The sequence below is a fragment of the Phalacrocorax carbo genome, chromosome 23 (assembly GCF_963921805.1).
Source record: "Phalacrocorax carbo chromosome 23, bPhaCar2.1, whole genome shotgun sequence".
Classification (NCBI taxonomy): domain Eukaryota; kingdom Metazoa; phylum Chordata; class Aves; order Suliformes; family Phalacrocoracidae; genus Phalacrocorax; species Phalacrocorax carbo.
The window spans coordinates 6,935,066-6,957,762 of record NC_087535.1 but is presented as its reverse complement, the minus strand read 5'-3'; the positions used below and the strand labels follow the sequence as shown (position 1 = coordinate 6,957,762).

Here is a 22,697-nt window from a genome sequence, read left to right as displayed (position 1 = left end):
CTCTGGAGATGGTCAGGACGTACACAGGGACGTTAAGGATCTGCTTTGACAGGGTACTTGTTCCAGCACCATCCTCCAGTGAATTGAATGCCTTCTTCAGAAATAAGAAAGTCTTAGTAATAGTTAAAACTCTGTCCCCACCTAATTAAAGATACAAAGGCATTTGCATAGCTTTTTCAAGGAGGTTGGAAAAAGCTCTTTGCCCTTTCTCAGTCCTTGAGCACGAAGAGCCCACCAGTAGAAGCTCCTTACAAGCAGAGTTTAGAAGACACAGCTTTGAAGAAATAACACAGATATCTTTCCTAAGCTTCTAGTGTGCTAAATAAATTGTTTTTCTCTTAATTAAAGAGTAAATTATTTGTAGGGTACGTAAAAATGCTTCAGAAGAAGTTCTATTTAGTTCAAGAATCATAATTTTATAACGTACAAGTAGGTTTCAAGATTAGGTAATAGACCATATTTATTTATTTTTTTATGAACCCAGAGTGATGTTTTCCAATGAGAAATGACAAAGGCAAAAGTGCTGTGCGAGTGTCGAATCGGCTGGGTGTGACATTCGCGGATTTGAAGGTCGGGCTGTGAGGAAACCCGGGCTCTCCAGCCCAGCGGGGCTTTCCGAGGGGCTGCACTCCAGAAAACAGGAGATCGCAGCACAGCCCCATGAACCTGTGGATTATGATCTGCTCAGCCTTAGCTTTGTCTCCTAACTGTTGAGGAGGCCCTGGTCTAGCAGGAAGAGGTATTTCAATAGCATGAATAAAATACCGGGAGGTGGCTGTTACTCGTCAGCATCTATCCTTCCACCAACTGAGGAGAAATGTTCCTTAAAAAGAAAAAAAAACACCACCACCACACACACACACAAACCCCAAAACCAAACCAAAACCAAACTACCAGCGATTTAATCACTTTGAAGGTAAATTATTCTTTGCCAAAACTGCTCTGCAAGAGAATTAATTACAAGGAGACCTGGCCATCTTAATTTATTGTGCTGTGTCATCAGATTTTGTCCTCTGGCATGCTGCGAGGATCAGGTCAATCTGAACGGAAGATGAATTGATCATTTCTGACAAGGTTCACTTTGGCAAAATTGTTTGGTTTTTTTTTTCCCCAAAGACATTTTTTTTCCTTTTTGACTGATGTGCTAAGAATAGACCTTCCTGACTTTGAAACGATGCTGCTCTTTAGTGAATGTCACAGCCTTGGGTTTTAATAGAGAATTTGACACTTAAAACGCTTGACAATAGAATGACTTTGTAATTCGGATAATGCTGGAATCTCTCCCTTGCTGAGTTGGGTTTGCAGCATAGACGCAATGTGAAGAAGGAGTAAAGTACGTGGTGCTGGTTTGAGGGCGACACCTCCCACTGTTCAACCCTAGAAAGGGAAGGCTGGGGCAGCGACTAACGGCTCCCGAGAAGCTGCTCCTCTAGCAGCAGCACACAGAGTAAAACAGCTCGTTGTTTAGAAGCTCGGGACTGCGTGCCCACGGTCCCAAGCCACAGCGTTATTCCCACCAGAGCAGGGCAGCAGAGAAACACACGGCTGAAAGACTGCCGGGTAACACCGCAGCGACAAGAACAGATGTGGCCTTTAGGCTCAGAGCAGCAAAGATCCCCGAAGATCTTGGGAGATTGCTCTCCCAAGGTTTACAGGAACGCTGCAGACCTCTGGACTCGGAGACTGGTCAAAAATCCTGCAAGAATGCTCCTTTCTGAGAAAGCTCTGGCTGCCGACAGACACATTCATTGCCATGGCTAAGCAGAGAACCGATACCAAAATCGAAGGCCCTGTCTTTGCACAAATAATAACAAAAGAAAAAAGAAGAAGGAGAAGAAAACACTAGATCTCTTAGTGAAAATAATTCTAGAAAGGTGTTTTTCAAAGTGTTGTGGGAGCCCTTGTTGGTCCTTAAGCTCCCAGGTCCAGTGACACTTGTCTTTGTCCAGCTTTAAAATAATCAACGCGGGTCCCTCAGCTGGAAAGATTGCGCAAAGTGCAGCAAAGTTGGCTTGTGCTGTTGCGGTTTTTTTGCTCCTGGAATGATGCTTCAGAAACGACAAGGAGAGATCCCTTCAGCATCTCCCCAAACTGCTCCAATACAGTCCAACTAATTACAGCAACACGACCCCATGGGCTCCAATGTCCCATTCCCTGGGGAAAGAGGAGCTGGCAAAAAAGTGCCCAGGAGCTTTCAGAAACGCGAGTTTGCTGAGGCGGGCCGCCGATGACTGGCAAATAGCAATGTGCATTAACAGCTTTTCAGTAAGAAAAAAGGGTAACACAGGAAAAAAAACACTGTAACAAGGGCAATACAGCATTACAGGTTAAGCCTATGTGGTTGTTAGCCCCAACTCCCTGCACACGTAAATGTACACGCAGATGAAGATGCCAAGTCCTCAAAGTCATATTTAAAGCACTTTTGAACAGCCTCAGAAGGCACATGGAAGTAGAGTGGCAGCTGAAGGGTGGGGAAATAGCAACAGCAGCCTAAAGGGGGCTGGTCTAGAGACCAGCCCCCTTAGGGCTAATATCTAAATATATAAACCAACTGAGTTGATCTGGATCTTCTCGGTTTGGGGAGCAACAAATGTTCAGAAGGAGGCCTCATACACGATGAGGTATGCCTCCTCACGCTTGCACGACAGAGGAGGGAGAAACGTGAATGCTCAGGTGCTGTGAAAAAAACCCCATTGAAAGCGCATTTATCGTTTAATGGTCACGTTTGCTAAATGAGCCAAAATACAGAAACGGCTGATAATCTCAGAGGGATTAGCATGGTTTTAGTGGTGCATTTCACAGGGGCTAAAATGACACTGTCACCTACACGTATAGAACTCCAGCAATCACAGTGCTCGGTTTCAGGTCTACAGTAAATATGCTTTTGAGGGACTACAGCTTCTTAGCCTGATTCATTTCACTTATTATCTGGTGGCCTTTGACTCCATGAGAGCAAGCAATGCACTGCAAAAGCCTTGAAATACACTTCTCGTTTCATCCTCTAGGCTATAAGTTTCCGGGAAAGAACCGAACACCCAGATTTAGGCAAGGAAAGGACTGCCCAGGACAAAATCATTTTGCAGAGCCACTCTCACATAAAACTATAATATAGAACCGCAAACTGTAGCGCAGGCTATCAAAGAGTAGCTGTATAAATGAGGTGACGCAGAGAAGTGGACACATTGCCTGGTGGATGAATTAAAGCGTTCAATCACAGAGCCGATATCAGCCGAAGAAAAGAGTGAAGGGGCAAGAGACAAGCCATATCTTTTCAGATTGAAGTCGATGAGAGGAAGTAGATGGAGGAAGGTTATTCCAGACAGCAAGAGGTACTTGTGAGATGGTTGCACACAGGAGCTCTGACTCTGCAGACTGAGGAAGAGGTAACTATGGAGATGCTTAAAAGGGGCTTAAGCCAAAAGGAAGGGAGAGTAAGGACACAAGCGTCTCTCCGATTGTTCCATAAGAGGCACATTAGAAACAGCCTGTTCCAGACCCAGCCGTCACTCCCAGAGGCACGGAAAACAGGACTGCAGTCAGGAGAGTGGATGAAGAGGGAAGATGGTGAAAAGAATGCTTAATACTAGATTTATGTCATCGTCGAACCCATGAGAAAGGCGGCCCACACACCTGTCAATAATGAGGCCATTATAATAATTGATTTGCCACAGAGCAGGGGAGTCAGCTTTGAAACGTTCTGTTTTTCAGCTGACACCCTAAATTTTGGAGGTGGGTTAGTGAACTTCAGAGCGTGGAACAGAACGGCCAGAAAAAGCGACTCGAGCAAAGCTGTGAGCTGTCTAAGGAGAGCTCAGCGACAGAACGTGACTCAGTTCCCAGCAGGGGATGGGGTTGGGAACTTAAGGAGAGAGAGAAACAATAAGGTTAAAACTGGAGCTGGCTGGCATTTAACACACATGTTTTTTTCAACTACAATGAATCTGCATGGAATATGTTTTTGTTGTTGTTGATATTTAACAGTTTTTGACAGGGGGGAAAAAGCTTTTTTATATTATTTTTTTATTTTTTTAAAAAAGATATTTCATTTTTGCTGGGGTAGGTACCTCTTTCTCTTCCTCCTCTGTTTCCTCTTTGGTGTTTGTCACATCCCCTCATATAGTTCTGGTGGGGAAAAACCAACCAGGAATCTTTCCTTTTTTCTTTCATCTCATCCAGGAAACCAAAAAGGCGTTTTCCATCAGTTCAGCTAGTTCAAATTCCCTGGGTCCCAAACTGCATAAGACTAGATGTGTCCTCTGAAAGAAAGGACTGAAATCAGTGAGCTAGAGCTTCGGGCTCAGCCTCCAAAGCAAGCCCGTGTATCTTAACATTAAGCCTGTTTTCAGTAGGGGCCCAATGCCCGGATGACATAATTTCCACACATAGCCAGAAGCCCCTCTACATTTGTTTCATGCCTTGGGGCCCTTTCACGTCATGTCTCAGCCACAACCAGGTAACAGCCTGCAGCGTGCGAGAACCTCCCTAACCCCTCCTCGGGGGCTCTCCTTGGTCACCTCGGCAAGAGGGTGTCCCCTTTCCTTCCCCACCTGTCGGAAGTCGGGCTGTGCGCGACAGCCTCTGTCCAGATGGCTCCATTATGTAGCACAGTTGGTAGGATTTGTAATGGCTGATGTTGCCCGCTTCATCCCAAATGTCTAAATAAATGCAAGCTGAAATTGCCTTGTGAAGGAGACCTGCATGCAAAATGTTCAGCCAAAAAATGTTTGGAAGCCCTGTCCTACTTTGGATCTGGGTTCTAGTGATCAGATTCGTTGCTGTTGCCTTTATTAACTAGTTATTTTACCAGTCTAAGTAATGCAGAATTGAGTGGGCTGGGTGCAGCTTAGCTCCCGTGCAGTTCCCAGCCTACACACTGGATACAGCTCAAACACCCCTGTGCCAACTGCAATATATGGTTATGTCTAGATTAATGGATATGGCTAAATCCACTGGGTCAGGAAAAAAGATAACTAGAAGTGGGTGTAAATGGTAGTAAAGCTCATTGCGGTTACTAATTTGTACCATGACAGTGATAAGCAGATGAAAAACAACGTTTGTTGCTGACACATGTGGTGCTGGGATGGCAATACAGGTCTCCGAGTCCTCTAATCACATGGATGGGAACACTCTGCAGCCTACCAGCACATCCCTCAAGGGCCACTGCAGAATTTCCCTGCTTCACGCTGCCAGATGTCTTACACAGCCCAACTTGAGAAATCCTAGAATCTCATCACTCCACTCCTCCCACTCCACCCAGCAGCAGTGGTCTGTAAAGCCTGACTCAGAACAAGCCTTTGTTGTTTGAAGGTCATGAAAATCCCAGCAAACAGTAACTGCTGATAACTTCAGCATCGCATCAGGCTCTAAACCAGCACAAGGCAGGCCCTCTCCAGGCAGGAGCAGGAGCCTGCTGCCCTCGTCTCCCTGCTACGGCCAGTCTCACTGTTTTGACAAACTGATGCTGCAGCAGCATCGCCCTTCCATACTTCCCTCGCTGTGACTCAGGTTTTTTCAGGCATAGAACTGGGATAAATCCACCTCTTTTCTGGGCTCGGTGGATTCTTGCAGTGGTAGTTCATGTACAAGGTTATAAAGTGAAACCATCTTATGATAATACTATTTATACCCAGGATTTTAAAATTATCTGAGCTTTTGCACTAGCCGTTCTTTTTGGCTCACCAAACAGGGCAGCAGAAACGACAGCACGTGCTTTCCTGCCCAGCCACGGGTAGCAAGCAAAGCACCAGTAAATGCTGGCAGAGAAGGGTTCACAAGCAGGCAAGGGAACCAAAAGAACGCATAAAACTTACAGATAGTTTTCAAAAAAATATCTATATGGGGGAAAAAAAACAAATCACAGCCTGCCTGCGAGTACTGTGCAGGAAGGGCCCGCAGTTCAATCCACCAGACAAACTGCTCCATAGGAGAGAGTTCCTCATTTCTCCTCTGTCGCAGTACAGAACTCTTCTGTTTGCTGTGCAGACCGCTGCCTGACAGTAATTCCGGCCACCTGTTCCCCATGTAAGCGCAGCCATTTAGACTGAGCTTAGCATTAACTCTGAACAAATACAATAATAAAGAGCAATTCTACACGTTGCCCACGAGCTCCAGCACCCAGGCGCCAGCGCGTTTCTGTCCGCATACGAGCATCAGCTCCGTTGGCGATGGAGTCAGGACAATTAGGAGCCGCTCGGCGATGCGGGGTCGCGCAAAGGAGGGCCCGAGCAGCGCGCGGCCGTGGCGACGCCGCAGCCCCGCGCCGACAACCCGGAGCGCTCCAGTGCCCGGCCGGCTTCTCCCTCCGCCTCTGCCAAGCCCAGGCACGCGGCCAGGGCGGTGCGGCTGCCAGCGCAAGGGTGCGAGCCGAGACACGCGTTCTTCAAAGAGTTTTCACATATCAAATAGGACCACGGATGGGTTTGTGATGGGTTTTGTCCCCAGAAACCCCGGGAGCAAGAGGAACAGCTAGGCGCAGCTTCGCAAAGCAAGCTAACCGCACCATGCAGCGGCTTTGTCATCTGATGACTCTGAGCAACATTTGCTTGCCAGCCAGCAACACTTCTCAGTTAGTGCTGAAAGCTCCTAGCGCAGAGCAGCGGGATGGAGCACAGCTCGTGGCCCTTCCCCGCCTGGAGCAACAGCAGTGCCTGCGCTGGAGCTTAACCCCTTGGTGCCGCCGGGCTCCTGCCCCGCGGGGACGACACCAGCTCAGGCAACGGGGCAGGAAGACAGCCCCACCGTCACCTCTTCCCCTTGGGCTTCATTCCACAGGGGAGAGTGAAGGGCACAAGGCTTCCAGATTTGCTTATTTGTTTCCTTGAGGTTCATACAAAGGTTTTGTGGTGGCTGTCCCCATCCCACCCCACCATGTTGTCACCTTCTTCCCAGGGAAGGCATGAGCAGCACTAAAGGAAGCAATTACCTTCCTTTTCCTGCATTCCAGCATTACCACAGGCCTCCGCACCATTAATTAGCGTTCATATATCAGGTCTAGTAAGTTGGCATGTGACACGAGATCAAATTCTGTTAATTCCTCTGTCCCCTGGATACTCTACAGCAATTAATTTCGGGCATAAGCTGTGTGAAAGATGTTATAAAAGTGAGATCTGGAAACACAGACAGATAAATCACAGGCAGACAGATGCTCATCACACTTCGCTTTCAGTGAAACACAGGACCTTATTTTATAATAACAGAGAGCAGCAACGTCTCTATTAATGATGCAGAACAACAGGAGGCTCTTTTGTCGAGAAGATGTTTATTAAGTCATGTGTTTCCAGACAAATTCTGACATGCTAATTTACATCCCATAATACTCCACTTCTAACTCTAACAAACTATACCAGATTCCCACTACAGTTGGTGCAGCACCTCTCTGACCACGCGTCCCCGAAGCGATTTTGACCCAAGCTCTAAAATCTGTTACAGCATTAAGAACACAAAAGAAAAAACAACATACGTAGGAATTTCTTTTATTATTATTTCAAGAGGCAAACTTAAGGAGTGACGAGAGGCAGCTCTGTCACACAGCTGGACTAGTAGCGTGGGAACCGCAGCATAGAGGAAGCTTTGAATCTCAGCCAAGATGCAGTAACTATGTGCAACATATTTCAGTCCAGGAAAAACTGTCCATAAGGTCAGTTCTTACAGAGATCAAGGTCTGACTGTAACCCTTACTGGGTGGATGGATAGATGGATAACTAAGAAAAGGTATTAGAAGCAAGCAGGGCATCTACAGAGGATAAAAATCCAAAATGGCCTCCAAAAAAGCTTACTTCTTAAATGTGAAGCAAAGGAATGAAGCGAGAATTGTCAAACTCTACAAAAAGTGAAGTTTATTCTATTCTTTCCCACAGAACGCAGCAAACACCAGAAAGGGAATGGTCTATGTAAAAAGAAAACCTCAATACAATGACAACCGAGTAAAACTGGCAACAAACACACGCAGGCTGGAAATCAGAAGACGTTTTCTAAATAGAAGAATGAAGTTCTAAAATAGATGCCCAGTAGGAGTAAGAGCTTCACTAAGTTTAAGCCAGAGCTTGTTAAGTTCAGGATGAAAACGTACAAAAGGAAGTCTGCAGCAGGAGGGGACCAGTCTCAGTGCCCCAGGGCTTCCCGACCGGCCCGCACTTCTCTGAAAGTTTTGCATATTACGACACTTCTTTCAAAGCTCTGCGTTTAATCAGCCAGGATATCTATGACTAGTAGAGAAGCCGAGATCCATTAAACTCCATATTCTGTGCATTGTTCTATAAATAGATCGAACATCATGTTCTTCAGTGTTGGAAAAAGATTAAACGATATAGTGCATTTGAAACGATGTTCTGTTGCTTTAACAGTGCCAAGGGTAAGGTAGGATTAAAAGAAGAGCCACGGAGGAGGGGAGGGGGAACCTTTCATCTCTGGAAAGTAATGAAGAGGCCCAAAATAAGATCAAGGTCTGACTGCAAGTGGTTCTATCAAATGATATAGGAATATAATGAGTTCTACACTACCTAATTTCCATATGCAGCTCTACAACATCTCCCCCAAAGCAAAAATGACAGAGTATTTAAACTTGGCTCAAAAGCTGTTTAACGTAAAGATTTGATAGAAGGAGAAGCCCAAACGCGCATACTTTGTTTCTTAGGGAAAAAAGATTAAAATGACAAAGGCAATCTGCAGAAACTTTTCTAGCACTGCTGTATCTCCGCTGCCTGCCTATTACAATGGCCAGACGGAACCGCAGCCAGCGGAATAACAACTAGTACTTATTATATGGGCCATTTGCTTTTTAAACAGCCATTATTTCACTCAGCGTTCAAACACATGTAATAACCCCAAGTCCTAATTTGGCAGTCCAGCCTGATTCCAGGCTTTGTTAAAGATGGCATATCAGCTTCCCAGAGCCGTAAGTAGGACAGATGATCAGCGCTGCCTGATTATATTGAGGAAAGCACTCCACAGACAGTAGATTCATTTAGTTTCTTGTCCACTATTATTTTTGAAAGCTTTTTTTAAAAATGAAGAATTTTCCATTTTCTCCTTGGCAAGGAAAAACTACCACAATAGGCCGGGGAGCTGAGCTGTTTTCCACCAGGTGAAGGTTACATCCATTCCCTCTCCAAGTTACAGATGTGCGCCGAGTTCCCACTCGGAAGTATAAACTGAAGTCTTTGCTGAATTCCTTCCTGAATTTCATGATAAAATTAGTCAAAGGAACCACAGATGAGATCATAACTACAAGAAAATACATTTTGGTCATTCCAGACTCTAAGTCCTGTTGTTAAGTCTGCAGAAACTCCTGTTTAAATGTACAATCTGCTTGTTATCTTTTCCATAGCCTAAAATCAACCATGTTCTTTAAGTCCAGACCCAAACTAGCAACAGATGCAGACAAATGCCAGAAAATCGAGCACTTAGCGAATGGCTCTGATATTTCACCTCGGAAATAAAAATCAGATCCAAATATTCAATTGATTACTTTTGAGAACAGCTTCATTTCAGCCTTAAAAGGCACCTACTGCACCATTGGACTCACTGCAGCAGTCAGCAATAGTTCTACTCATATTCAAACTACTAATTGTTTAGGGGGAAAACACGTGAAGCACTGTTAATTATCTCGTGTAGCTGCATTCTCTGCCAGGAGTGCTCTTACTGTGGTTTTAGCAGATAAAGGTAGAGAGGACATGGACTGGAGCACCTCTCATATGAGGAAAGGCTGCAAGAGCTGGGACTGTTTAGTCTGAAGAAGACAAGGCTTGGAGGGATCTTATTAATGTATATAAATACCCAAAAGGAGGGTGCAAAGAGGACGGGGCGAGGCTCGTTTCAGTGGTGCCCAGTGACAGGACCAGAGGCGAGGACAGGCACACACCGAAACACAGGAGGCTCCGTCCGAACATCAGGAAACACTTTTTCAGCACGGGAGTGACCAAGCACTGGCACAAGTGGCCCAGGGAGGTTGTGGAGGCTCCATCCTTGGAGATATTCAAAAGCCATCTGGACACAGTCCTGGGCAGCTGGGTCTAGGGTGCCCTGCTTGAGCCGGGGCGCTGGACCAGACGATCTCTGGAGATCCCTTCCAACCTCAACCATTCTGTGACGGATAATGCTAATAGCAGCTCCGGTCGAAAGAGGGAGCGGGAGCGGACGGGGGCCTGCACACGGAGTACCCGACATACGTGTACTCCAGTCATCTCCTTGATCAAAAGCACAGAAGATCTGGAAAGCTGAAAATGTCTGGCAAATATGAAATTATGTCATAGGTTGTAACTTAATAGTTTATTATATCACATAAATCAAGAGTGAATATTATCTCCATAAGAACTAGATGAAAATCATCAATAAATAATAATTAGCTGTTTCCTGGGCCTGCCATCTGGTAGGCATTTTTCCTAGCCAGCAACTCCTGCTCCTTGCACTTCTCCAAAGCAGCTAAAAGATGAAGACAGGCTTTTCTTTCTTCTGTGTCTGTCCCTTCGGGAAATGTGGATACCCAGGACACACCATCCTTGCCACCACCCTTCAGCACTCACATGTGGAGGGCTTCACTGCCTTTCCTGCTTATTCCGAGTCTCCAGTTTCTTAAAAAGCAGTAAGGAGCCAGAAGTTATTGAGACCTGCCTTCCATCCTGCTCTCAGGAACACGTGGGCTCCAAGATAACCAAATTAATCATTCTAACCTGTAAGTGGCTGTCATTAGTATTATTATTTTCATCATATAAATTATCTTCCAGATTAGGTCATATGCATTCTGAGATCCTGTCGTTTCCTAGCAACTCCTCTTACCACTCTACATGCAGACACAGTGTGCCGTTTTCTTTTCCTTTTTTAGACTCTCCGTGCAGGGGTTATATTCAGTAACAGTGATCTCAGGCCTGGCCCTAATGACCTTTGGTCTGTCGCATTTGTGGGATAAGAGGCAGAAGACAGCTATCCCCCCTGCCCCAAAAGACATTTGCAGCAGATGGCCAGACGAAACAGTCGTCCACTTGTCTGCCTTCTGTCCTGCAGACCAGAAGTACCAAGCTCTGCAGGACACGGATGACAAAAGCATACCCACGCTTGTTAAAAACTGGCAGAATCTGGAAGACCCCATCAGCCTAGGTTTCCGACAGCAAAATACGCGACAGTACATAGTACGGCTCCCTGCCAAACACTGCTGCCTCAAAGCTTGCGTAGGGTGTCCCAAGCTCAAGGCTTTTGCCTCTGTAATTCACTCCTCGCCTGATCTGCCAAAGCACAGCCCCACCGGCCGACCAAGGCCAGGCTGATGCATTCCGACAGATGACACCAAACTCCTCCAAAACGGCCAGCTTTCACCTGCCTCCACGCTGTAACCTCAGCCCAGCACCCCTCACGTCCTCAGCCCGCTTTGCTCGGTCGTATAAACCCGTTTCGAACCTCCGCTGCAGATGTCGGAGGGGAGCACTCTGCTGCACTTAACCATGTTACTGGCAGGCACGGTCAAAGCACCGCATCCTGCGTAAGCGTACGACGTGTACCTAAATACCATGGAAAGCTTGGGTCACTTGACAGATATGCTTTCCAAACAATGCACATTTACACACAGACTGTCACATAAAAACATGAACTATGGATGTTTCTAGTCCAACGTGGGAAACTGTCTGGAGGGCCAAACCAATTTTAGGCACCTATTTTAATTAACCTCTCTAGCTGAGTTAATCAAGATATCTCCCAAATTTAATCATGATCGGGGCACAGTGTTAGGCGATGTGACTATCCTAGACAGTCTTTTGTGTGAGAAGAATAGGATTAACTTCTGTCCTGTCCCACTGACATTTTTTAAAATAACAATGTCTGTTCTAAACTACAAAAGCTATGGGGCTTAATTATTTAGATAGCTAGTGGCCCTGTTTCAAAGAATAAAAAAGAACAGACCTCAGAAACGAACCAGCTCCAGTCCACATGGAGTACAGCTATTAATATTTGATCCCCTGCTAGCCTGGAGGCAAAGGGAATAATGGTTGTTAGAAGAGCCCAAGACTAAATTCACTTTAATAACTGATTGAAGGTGAGGATGAAACCTTTCCTGCTATAGGTGAGATAAACTGGGGGACTCTGGTATTCCCTTCAGCAAAGGGGCTGATATTTTGTCAAGGACAGAAAGAAACGGAAGTCTTGTGTGGTTGCCTCGAGAGCCTCACTGCAAAGACCATCACTGGATCCAACATCCAATCCTGATTACGGAAGCAGTAAGTTCATTGCAAAAAGTAAGGAAAGCCATATCCTTGCAAGTGGAAGAAATAATTTAATGGAAATGTAATTAACAGGAACATACAGACAATGCCACGTAACTGGGAAACGGAATATCCCTCAGTCCCTTATCCCCTGCCCTCTCCCCACAATGCATCTTCAACAGTAGTCTCTGCATTTTTTGTTCCAGATTACAGTCAGTCTCAGGCCAGTCTTATTCAGGGCCTAGAACAGGGATAGTCTTCAGAAAAAAATGAAGATTCGGTTTCGTTTCCTTCATAGAATGTCCTGAGTTGGAAGGGACCCACAAGGATCATCGAGTCCAACTCCTACTTCTTGTATCCTCAGTCTATGTCCTGCAAATACAACTCACGCCCCTTTCACGGTGTGACCAGCTAAGCCCTGCAAGGGACCTCGGCCCAGGTACAAAGCAGGTTTCGTCAGAGATTTCACCCTCACATACTGACTTGGAGTCTTAACGTTCAAGTGGGACAATGAAATCTAGGTGAAGTACGCAAAAGAAAGTCAATTTTGGATGTCCCCATTTTGGGGTGTCAAAAGACGACCTATTTTTCAGACTGGTCATAGTCTGTGTCACCTAATTAAAGCTACAAACTAGTCTCTTGTACATGTCTCTGCTGGAGAAGCTGTAAGTGGAAGCTCTTAAGGTTAAACAAATCCTTCAACTCTTGAGGGCCAGAGTCACTCGCACACCTACGGTAATAGAGCTCCTGGAATTACTACACTCTCTAGGCCCACTGCAGATATTTGCCTCTTGGCTTTACTCCTCCTACAGCGTATACCCATTAGAACCTCTAATTAGAAAGGAAAATCACGAGTTCCATGTTATTTAAAAGATTATGCAGCATTTTAAAATACAGCACAATGTAATTATTTTTTAATAGCCACAGCTATTTCATGTATTTACTTTTAATGGTGTTTGAGTCATAAATTAACAGTAGAGAAGAAAAAGGCAAATCAGCACTTGACAGAGAAGCAGGCAACAATTTAGAAGAAAAACTGAAAGACTAAAAGCTGTGTGATGAAAAAGGAAGAGGGCCTTATTAGTTTTTCTTGCTTGCGTTACTCTTGACTGTTTTTATCATTTAACTTGTCCACCTGGAGGTCAAGACAGCCGGGGATAAATAAAAAAAATGAGAAGAGTTGAACGTCTGCGTTGCTGCAGAGTGACTCCTGTCAGTTTGTAGAGAGATGCATATTTTTGGACAGAGTTTATAATATCAGATAGCAAAGTTAATAAACTAGCACTGCCACTGCAGAGGCGAGGACAAACACGGTGCCTTTCCCTACTGCGGGATGATGGACATTGACTTTGTCATTAGTATTTCCTAATATTAATTAACAACCGAGGCTACCTGACTAGTAAGTGGAGCAAGTTACCAAATCTCCCCCCGGCTCTCCTCCCTCTGAACACCTGTTACCAGCCACTTGTACCGCAGCGGCATCCCCACCGTCACCGAGGACCGGTGTCACCGTGCTAGCTGCAGTACAAGCAGAGCAAGTGACAACACAGATGTCAGAGCACAGAGCTGAAAGATAAAGAGAGGATTAAACAACCAAGCTTGTTAGACAGAAGGTGAGCCGTGGAAGCAGCACACGTGCAGAGCGCTAGATCACAAATGGTTGTATGGTCCTCCTATGCCAGGAACATGGCCAAGAACAGCATCTCTAGTTGCTGTGCGTCTCACCCCCCCCCCCCAAAAAAAAAAATTACTATTAACTTCTGAAAGGATAAACAGATCTGCAAGGCCTCATTTCTTCTCTCTGGAAAGGCCATTAATGCTCTGCGGCAGATCACATTCTTCAGATGTACATACTCATCTGACTCCTAGAGACAGCCCTGTGTCCTGTCCGCACACCCCTTGTATTTCACCCCCAGGCTTTTTCAGGTACAAGGAGAACCTGGAATTTCCTTCCTCCTGGTATTGCCAGCACAGGCCTGTACACTTGGTGTGCCAAGGTATAACTTCAGCTTGTCTGCCTCCTTCACAGAAAGCCCGGCTTGCAAGGATTCGAGTGGCCAAGACAGGCAGCTCCAACGCTTACCTTCACAGCAAGCGCAACGGCCTCCTGAACGAAGCCCTCGAGCTGACGGTGAGTGCACAGACAATATCTCCTTCCCCAGAGTTTGAGAAGCTCCCTATTCCTGCTCCCCTCCCCTTCTCTCTCCGTTACCACCTAGTTGCTCATTATCCAGTGTACAATATGCGCCTTGTGGAGGGAACAGCTGGAATCCAGCTGCAAGATTGGATGGGAGGAAAAAGCTGCCTTGGGCTCCTCCTTGAGCTAGGAAAGCATCTGACCTTCCAGCAGTGATCAGGTTCACAGGTCCCTCAAAGCCCTCTGTGCGATGGAGCCGTACTGATTTATACCACCCAGGGCCTGCCCATGCTATAAATATCCACTCTCTTTCAACATACAGTTATTTATTTTCAAGAGTCTTTCTCCAGTGTGGACTATCTGATCATGCCCACCAGGTCAGGAAATATTCCCTAGCTCCTGCTTCAGGCAGTTTGGTGGTGAGTTTATTTTTAAGAGAAATGCCTCTGGAGGCTAATACTAGATATTCATGAGCAGAAAAGTTTCAAGTGCGTCAGATTGCTCAGCAGAATCAGCGAAAATGAGAGGAGGTTATTACATTAAGCCTGATCAACACCAGAGCAGGTATTAGCACATTTCATGGATTTCATTTCAAATAAATCAGCCTTTTGTGCACATGGAGAGCAAAGAGCGAGATGAAGAATGCTTAACTGGGCCACCAGAGCCACCTAGCACTTGTTCATGCATCCTTACTTGGGGCCTAATCCTTCCAATGTCTACTGTTTCCCCTGGCACACATCCTTGCATTTGCAAAATCAAAGCTGAAAAACCTTTGCAGCTCATGGTGAAAGCTGCTCACTAAGGCCTGAGCCCACCCCCACCCAAGCTCAGCGGGTACAGCACACGGAGGGAAATTATGCAGCACCTTCTTTTGCATGTAGGATGCTACTCGGCGCAGACCGAGATAGAGGAATCTGGCCCTTTGCCACCGGAATAGTTTTTAAACTGACTCTACAAAAGCATTTCACGTGAAGTACAGATTTGGAAGGGGATGCTCAGATCAGTTTCTGTGTTCCCCTCCAAAACAAGTTTGATCCTTCTGGCTACACTCCCAACGCTGTCTCCTGCTCTGCGAATGGCAGCGCCACTCAGAAAATCTGTTTCTTGAACCATGTGCTGCTGTTGAGCAGTTCAAGAAGAGTTTCTTTCTCAAGAATACGAGAGACCAGGAAGACTGGCCACACCTAGTCCAGAGCCTTATCCCCAGAAAGGAAAGGCTCAGGACTGGGATGCCGGCTCAGCTGAGACTCTGCTATTTCGTTACCCAGGAACACGCAAATATTTGACCACAAATTTTAAACTTCCTTTTGAGCTTTAGATTTCTAATTTTTAAAAATGCCAGAAGAGCTTAGCAGGGACACTCAGTTTGCACTTGATCTTCCAGCCTGTCATCCCAACAAGAATCTCCTCACTTCTCTTGTCAACCAAAACTCCCTGCCGAGACCACTCGCAGAAAAGCAGCTGACGCACCAATGCTTAAGTCCAAAATGCATGAGGCTGAGAGAAATATTTGGCTGAATGGGCTCATTTCCTGGCACCTGCCTAAAAAGAAGTACAAGGGTCATTTTGTTGGCTACAAAGCTACTGCAGACACAGGAAGGAAAAAAAACATGTCTAAAGAGGTTCTAAAGACTTTTTTTTACCCATTAATAATTAAATTTAGATACGTAGCAGCACCTAGAGCAGGTCTTCCCAAGCCTTTCTGGGTGCAGCTCGCCTTCTGGTGGGCTTATAGCTCTAAATGCTGACATGACACCCCCTCCCCCAGCCCAATAAGGTCCACAAATCCCACCTTGACAAGCACTTCATATTGTGTACATCTGTATTCACACCCTGTAAGAGAATATCCCCACCCTAAAGAACTTCCTGTTAAACTCATCAGAAGCAGAAGGTATGGGGAAGGAAGAATTACCATCCACCCGTGACAAACGGGAATATAATTTACTAAAACAGGACACTTGCCAAAGCCATGCCTGGCACCTGCACAACGACCAGGAAACGATCTTCGACTACCTGAGGACTAGCCTCATAGCTGAGCCAAGAACCGAGACATGTCTCTCCAACCACAGGTGGTGGCATTGATTAGTTACAGAAATGCAGAGCGCCCTTTGTTGTAAAGGTATACACAAGCATTTTAACTCCACGAGGCAAGATTTTATGTCCTTTCATTTTATGGCAGGAGAACAAACTATCCTTTAGAGTACAAAATGTGAATGACAGCATAGTCTAGCCAGCCAAATTTTTTAAGCTGTAAAAATATGAAGGAATGCGACTTCTGTAGTTGCTATTTGGGGACTAAAGCATCATCTACACACTGTGCATATCTGTCGGTCAAATTAGTATCAAACTGCTGCATCGGTCAGATACACATCCCATTTTGATACCTTGCCCAGGACTCACACTAACTTTAATGGACTTCACATGGCCAGATTGCCATAGGGCTGTTTGTCACACAGCAGTAATTCCAACTGCAATTACTATATGGCCATGACTAGATATTATCACTCCCATCATTAGCAATCACACAGTACTGTGATCAATGTATAATTGTTTTACAAGCACCCAGCAGATTGCCCTGCTGTCTGACACCTTGAGGGTTTACCCAAGGAAAACAACTGTCCCAGAAAGTATCCTGGCTGCGGCTCTGCAGTCAAACTAATAAATTGAGAAATAAGGACTTCAAGATTCCGGAACATGTGCCAGAACGTCCTTTCATTAGCACCAGAACGAATGCACTGAACCATCTTTCAAGGGAACAGCATGTCTTCAGCCTGTAGCCTTGCATCAAAGTAGAGAAAAAGCGAAGAAAAAGATTTACCCAAGGACAGCAGCAGGAAGGAGTTCTGCTCCTAGCAAGAATACAGACTCTTGCTTCAGGAACATGTGGATTTGTGGCATTTTGCATTTGCCATCTAGACATGACGTACTCAGACCATTTGGTTCTCACTTAGAGATTTTTTAGTGGGCTTTATGTCAGAAGTGCTCAAGGGATGGTGAGCTTCTTCCCATGGCAGCAGCCTACATATCCTCTTAGCGTTAATCTCCTTGTACAGCTAGCTGAAATTCCCTTTTAGCTAAAATGCTAGGAGGTGTATATCCTAGGAACAGTAGGTTGTGAGGCCTTTTCACCAGCAGAAGCTGCTTAGCCATAGATAAGCGTTATAGCCATTCTCGTGGGAAGGGACAGCCTAACCACTGGACCAGCTCACCTCGGTTCACCAGTGTCCAATTTTGCTTGATGAAGCACTAAGTAGAAGACGTAAAGTGGAAGCATTTTGAATTTCAGAACTGGTGCTACAGTGTGTTTCAGTCTCCCTCCAAGCAGCCAGCAGTTCACTGAACGTCTTCCAAGAACAAACTGAATGGTAGCTGGCATCAACCCTTGCAAAACTGGCATCCCAGCTCAAAAAGCAAACCCTCTCCTCTCCTTCCCCCCCACCAGCTTTCCCATTACAGCCAGACTCTTCTAATGAAGACACAGGTTTTGTTTGCCTGCAGTAACGCAGGTACCACTGATGCAATCAATCTCTATAGTATATGTTCCTCAGCAACACTGCTATCAGACCACCAAGCATTTGTGCGATGTTGGCACTCTCACCGCCCCAGGGCAGTAGTTCCTGCAGATCTCATTCTTAACTTGCAGGCTAGGGTGCTGTCAGTGGTCGCATGCTCTTTGTTTCTGAAAACACTGAGCTGACTTTAGAAAAAATGAAAGGAAGATAAGGTACGAGTCACACTCGCTGATGCTACACTTTATGCCTGGTCACTGCCACCCCTCGATCCATTTCCACCAGCAGCAAGCCTAGCCTCGGGGCGGAAGGCAGAGGGAGAGACTAAGTTGTGCTGCCAAAACATAACAATTGGCTTAGGTCTCCTGCCAGAGGTATGGAAGCTCCATCTTTGCTTTCAGATGCCTTTTAGATCTCCTCTCAAGCAAATCCTCATAAAAAGTTACTGTTTGCAATATGTGCTCTTTCTCTCTCCTTTTCCAGTGTTTTAGTGCAGCATCGTATTTGCTTTAGGGCTCGCAAGAACCTCCATGGGAAATATTCCAACACAGACTTCAGCAGAGTCAGTAATCTCAGCAGGGTACAAACAGGACCTGCTTGATGTGTTAGCTCACCAGGAGGATTGTTAATAAGAAAAATTGAACTGATTTTTTTTTTGGCCGCTTCTAAAAATACTTTGGGGAATGCTCCATCTTCCAAAACAACAGCAACAAAAAAATCCATAACCTGCCTGAGATGCATTCCCGTAGGAATCCATTAGTTCTGTGTACACTAAGTCAGCTTTCTTAATGTACCAGTTCAGCTACATTTTGGCATCTGTCAGAGACAGAGTTATTCCTTCACTTAAGGATCACAGAACCATCCTGGAAAAGGCATCCAGAACACGCATTTGCGTGAATCACTAGGACACATGGGTGTATTTAAAAGCAATGCTTTAAGCACAGCTGAATTTGACCCCCTTGAGAGCAACAGCCAATGCCTTGGCGCTTCTGCCAAGATGTTCTGCCATGTCTCCCATCCCACCCCTTTTCTCTCTTGCACAGTTAGATACTGCTGTTTCATGTCTAAGTAGAGATTCAAGCCATGCGCATCAATTTTTGACTTTCAGATTTAGGCACTACAGAAGACACCAGGCACCCTTTACTTACAGGGCACAGGGAAATGTTTTGCAACACCTAATTGCCATTTTAATGCCTGTAATTGTCTTTGAAAATACTAGTCATCAAAGACACATGCAGATTAACGTGTCATGAAATCACAGTGAATTTCAAGATCAGGAGCTTAAGTAGTAGTAGTAAGAGAACATCCTTAACAACCCAGATCTTAAAGTCTACCACCACAGAACAGAAAAAGCGAGAAGAAAAATAATCCTGGCTCTCAAATAGCACAGAAACTCTCTAAACAACCCCTACTTCTTCTTTTCCTTCCATTTCTGAGGCGTATCTGACCATCAGATCACAGAGTAAGCGACATGCTATTTTGGGGGGAATATAAGCACCTGATTCACTAATACAGCGCAGAGATCAAAAATACACAGTACTGGATTTCTGACCCCCAACACAAGATGACCAAGTTTTGATGAATGCTTAAGGCCAAGCTTTCTGCGTGAGCAGCACATTACACGCATGCTGAACACAAGCCCCTAACCTCTTAGTCATTTTCTATTTCAGCTGTTTCAAGCAGACCAAGCCCCTCAGCTTAACAAAAGCACAGAGACCAGTCTGAGATCTGTAGCTTATCCTAACCACTAATAACACTGCAGCCGAGCAGTCTCTTCCCCCAGTCACCACGCGTACACATACCTGATGCGGCAGCTGAGAACAACCAACAGAGCGCCCCAAGAAGCCTTTCCAACGCAGACTCTTTAACCAGGCACGCCACAAGCAGCTCATCCCCCTCAGCTCTGCCTATGCCCTCCTAGGAGGGACCACTCGTTTTAATAGTTTTTCAGCCTAAATACTCTCAGCTGTACCCAATCCATTCCCAGATGGCACAGGCTGCCTGCTTGACTCTAAGCACACCCTGCTCTCTGAATTAGCTTACAAATTTGTTAGCCACATTTCAGCAGTTTGAGTACACAGGGGAAAGCCGGTCCCCAACTGCACAGGTGTTGCCGTGCAACGAGTCAAGCATCTGGATCGTGAGGTCTTTGAAACAGGCTTGCCTTGTTCTGTGTTTGCGCTAAGTGATGTACAGAGGGTTCCTGGTCAGCCCAGAGGGCTCCTGGGCACTGCGTTACTGAAACATAGATCACAGTAAGCCGTCCTGCTGAGTGAAAGCCACAAGAAACGAGAGCGGAGGGGAGCTTCACCCTCCTAGGGAACTGCTGCCATGTTTCATGTGAACATAAGACTTTTGCAACTGCTGCACAATGCTTCTTCGTTTGCCATATGCTTGAATAGGATAATTTATATATATCGACTCTTACTTAAGCAGTGCCTGCCTGTTCCTCCCTTCTCCCTGCCTTTCAGAGAGGCTTTGCCACAGGAGGGCTCACGCACCTTCAGTTTGCACCAAACCCAGTCCTCAGGACCTGCTATAAACTCCCCACCACAACCACGTACACTGACGCAGGGAAAGAGCAGCCACCTTTTGATACGCTGCAAAGTGCAGAAAACGATGGGGCGCGTCCGTGAAGAGGAGAGACAGAGCCAGGAGTCCTGTCTCTAGAAACAGCATTACAAAGCCCAAGCCGTGAAGCCTGGATTCACAGTTTTTGATGTGGTGTGCAGCCATGACTCAGGAGGCTTTAGCAATAACACAAGCCAGTTCCAACAGGCCCAGCTCTGTGCAGCCCTGAAGGTCAGGCAGGGCCAGGCTTTTGGCTCAGCGAAAGCAAGACACCTCGTGTTTTGTCTCCGAAGTGAGACTAGAGTTCAGGGTACATCCGCTGGCATCCAAAGGTCACGCCAAGCTTAAAAGTCTTAATGTCTTTTGGAAAAATGAAACAGCACAGGTGCCTTCCTTTCTTTAATTTCTGGTTCCTGAGCCTTGACATCCAATGTCAACCGTACTCCCTCCACAGATACAAAATGGCTAGAAACACACTGGGTTTGACTCAAAGCTAAGCTCCTCACCTGTGTTTACAAGCCAAATCATTAAGAAAAAAAAAATGAGGTCACCTTGTAAGGGTCATGAGAAAAACCTGAGAGCTGGCAACACTGAAATTATTTTTATCCCTGTGAAAGCTAATGCTCATAGTTCTGTTTGTTTTCATGGTTTTACACCTGGTTTGGGTTTTGGTTCTTCCCCCCCTCCCTTTTTTCTGGCTATTTAGGGATCCACTGAAGACGAACAGCATATGACTAAAGGCACCTCCTTAATTGAAAGCCAACATCACCACCTGCTGCACTGCCTGGAGAAAACAACCGTAAGTAGCAACACAATCCTTTTATATCTTACTGGGTCTTTGTGCCTGGCCCGGGCTTCACATGGAAGAGACGTGCACGCAGAGGCTCTGAAGTGGCACTCAGATGTACTCAGTAGACCTACAAACTGTGCCAGAGGGGGCTGACACCCAGGCTCCCAAGAATATTTGGCAATGGGATAAATACACTTTATTTCATTGTCTTCTTTTAAAAAGTAATTACTGTGCAAAGGGATAAAGATGCAATTCTCTGCTACTCCAGAGTCACCTACACCTGTACAGTCAATGGCAGGTTGCTCAGTCCAGTTCACTTGAAGGCAAACATCTTTTCAGCACGGGGTTAGGGAGATCCTGGAAACAAGGCGTACATTAAGTTTAATTTCTTCAGTGCTTCTGAAAGAACTGTGTTTGTCTTATGCTGTGAGTCGCACCACATATGCTCGTCACCTGTGCTAATTAGTAATAAAGGACAGTTCTGCTGCCTCAAGAGGAGGAAGCTGCTGTCAGTGACCCCAAACCACAGCCGGGTCACCAGTGCCAACAGGCTGGAAAAAACCCCAACCTTTAGCCCTTTTCACTGCACAGAGCAGATGAACTCTCTTAATGGGTTTAAAGGTTGCACGTATCTTTTCTCACTACAGTTCTGGTTACGAGAGCAGGGAATTTATCTCAAAGCCAGTCAAGCCGACTCTGTAGCGACAGCTTTTCTGTTTGCGTCCTGCAAGGTGTTGGAGTGAGAGTTTCATTTTGCGTTATTAAGTGATGCTGTACGCAGAAGTCTCTTGGAACATTTCAGATGCTTATTTGATACGCGCTTTACTTCCAGGTATACATAAAAGGTTCTGCAGTTATCTATACCGTGATTCATTCTAGAAAGAATGAAGAGAGGCTAACACTTAAAATATTCATGCCTTGTTCTATCTGCGTCCATCATCAAATGTACTTTTGATTTCTGACTTACAAGAGCTCTCCTTTAGATAAATCACCTTCACTTCCATAGTTTGGCTCATGCTGGAATAACACCACTTAGCCTTCAGCGATACGCTGGAAGAAGGTGACCGGTTAATTACAGTGACCTGCTGAGTACAGCTGGTTTCTCACGACGAGCTATAAAGGTCACCATTCCGAGGGCAGTGAACTGACTATTCCTGTATCGATGGCTACTGAGTTTATTTTATAAGACTCATCTTGCCTTTATTTCTAGCAATTTTGGATGTTACGTAACAAGCAGATATTTCACAATCTGACTCTTTAGTTTATAACTTTACGCTTAAAAGCTTCACTACTATGACCCCTATTTCTCAAGAATACTTTTGTTTGGAAACTTTAACCAATTGGCTGAAGCAAACAAAAGCTGACAACCCTACCTCCAGGGCCTGCCCTGGTAAGGCGCTGACTCTGTAAAGGCTTACGGCAGTTCTGACCTCCGCACCGGGCCGGCGGACGGCTCTGGGAGCTGCATGAGTCGCTCGCTGCTAAAGAGCCAGCTGGGGTGCTGG

At 45.7% G+C, this 22,697-nt stretch overlaps 1 protein-coding gene across 1 annotated transcript in view; it reads left to right on the top strand.

Annotated features, from left to right (window-relative positions):
* KCND3 (potassium voltage-gated channel subfamily D member 3) overlaps positions 1-22,697 on the top strand; it is a 122,657-nt gene that overhangs the window by 93,298 nt on the left and 6,662 nt on the right. The window contains exons 3-4 of the mRNA XM_064471877.1: positions 14,215-14,316; positions 21,109-21,201. Of these exons, the coding sequence (XP_064327947.1) occupies positions 14,215-14,316; positions 21,109-21,201 (195 nt within the window). The remainder of the gene's footprint in view (positions 1-14,214; positions 14,317-21,108; positions 21,202-22,697) is intronic.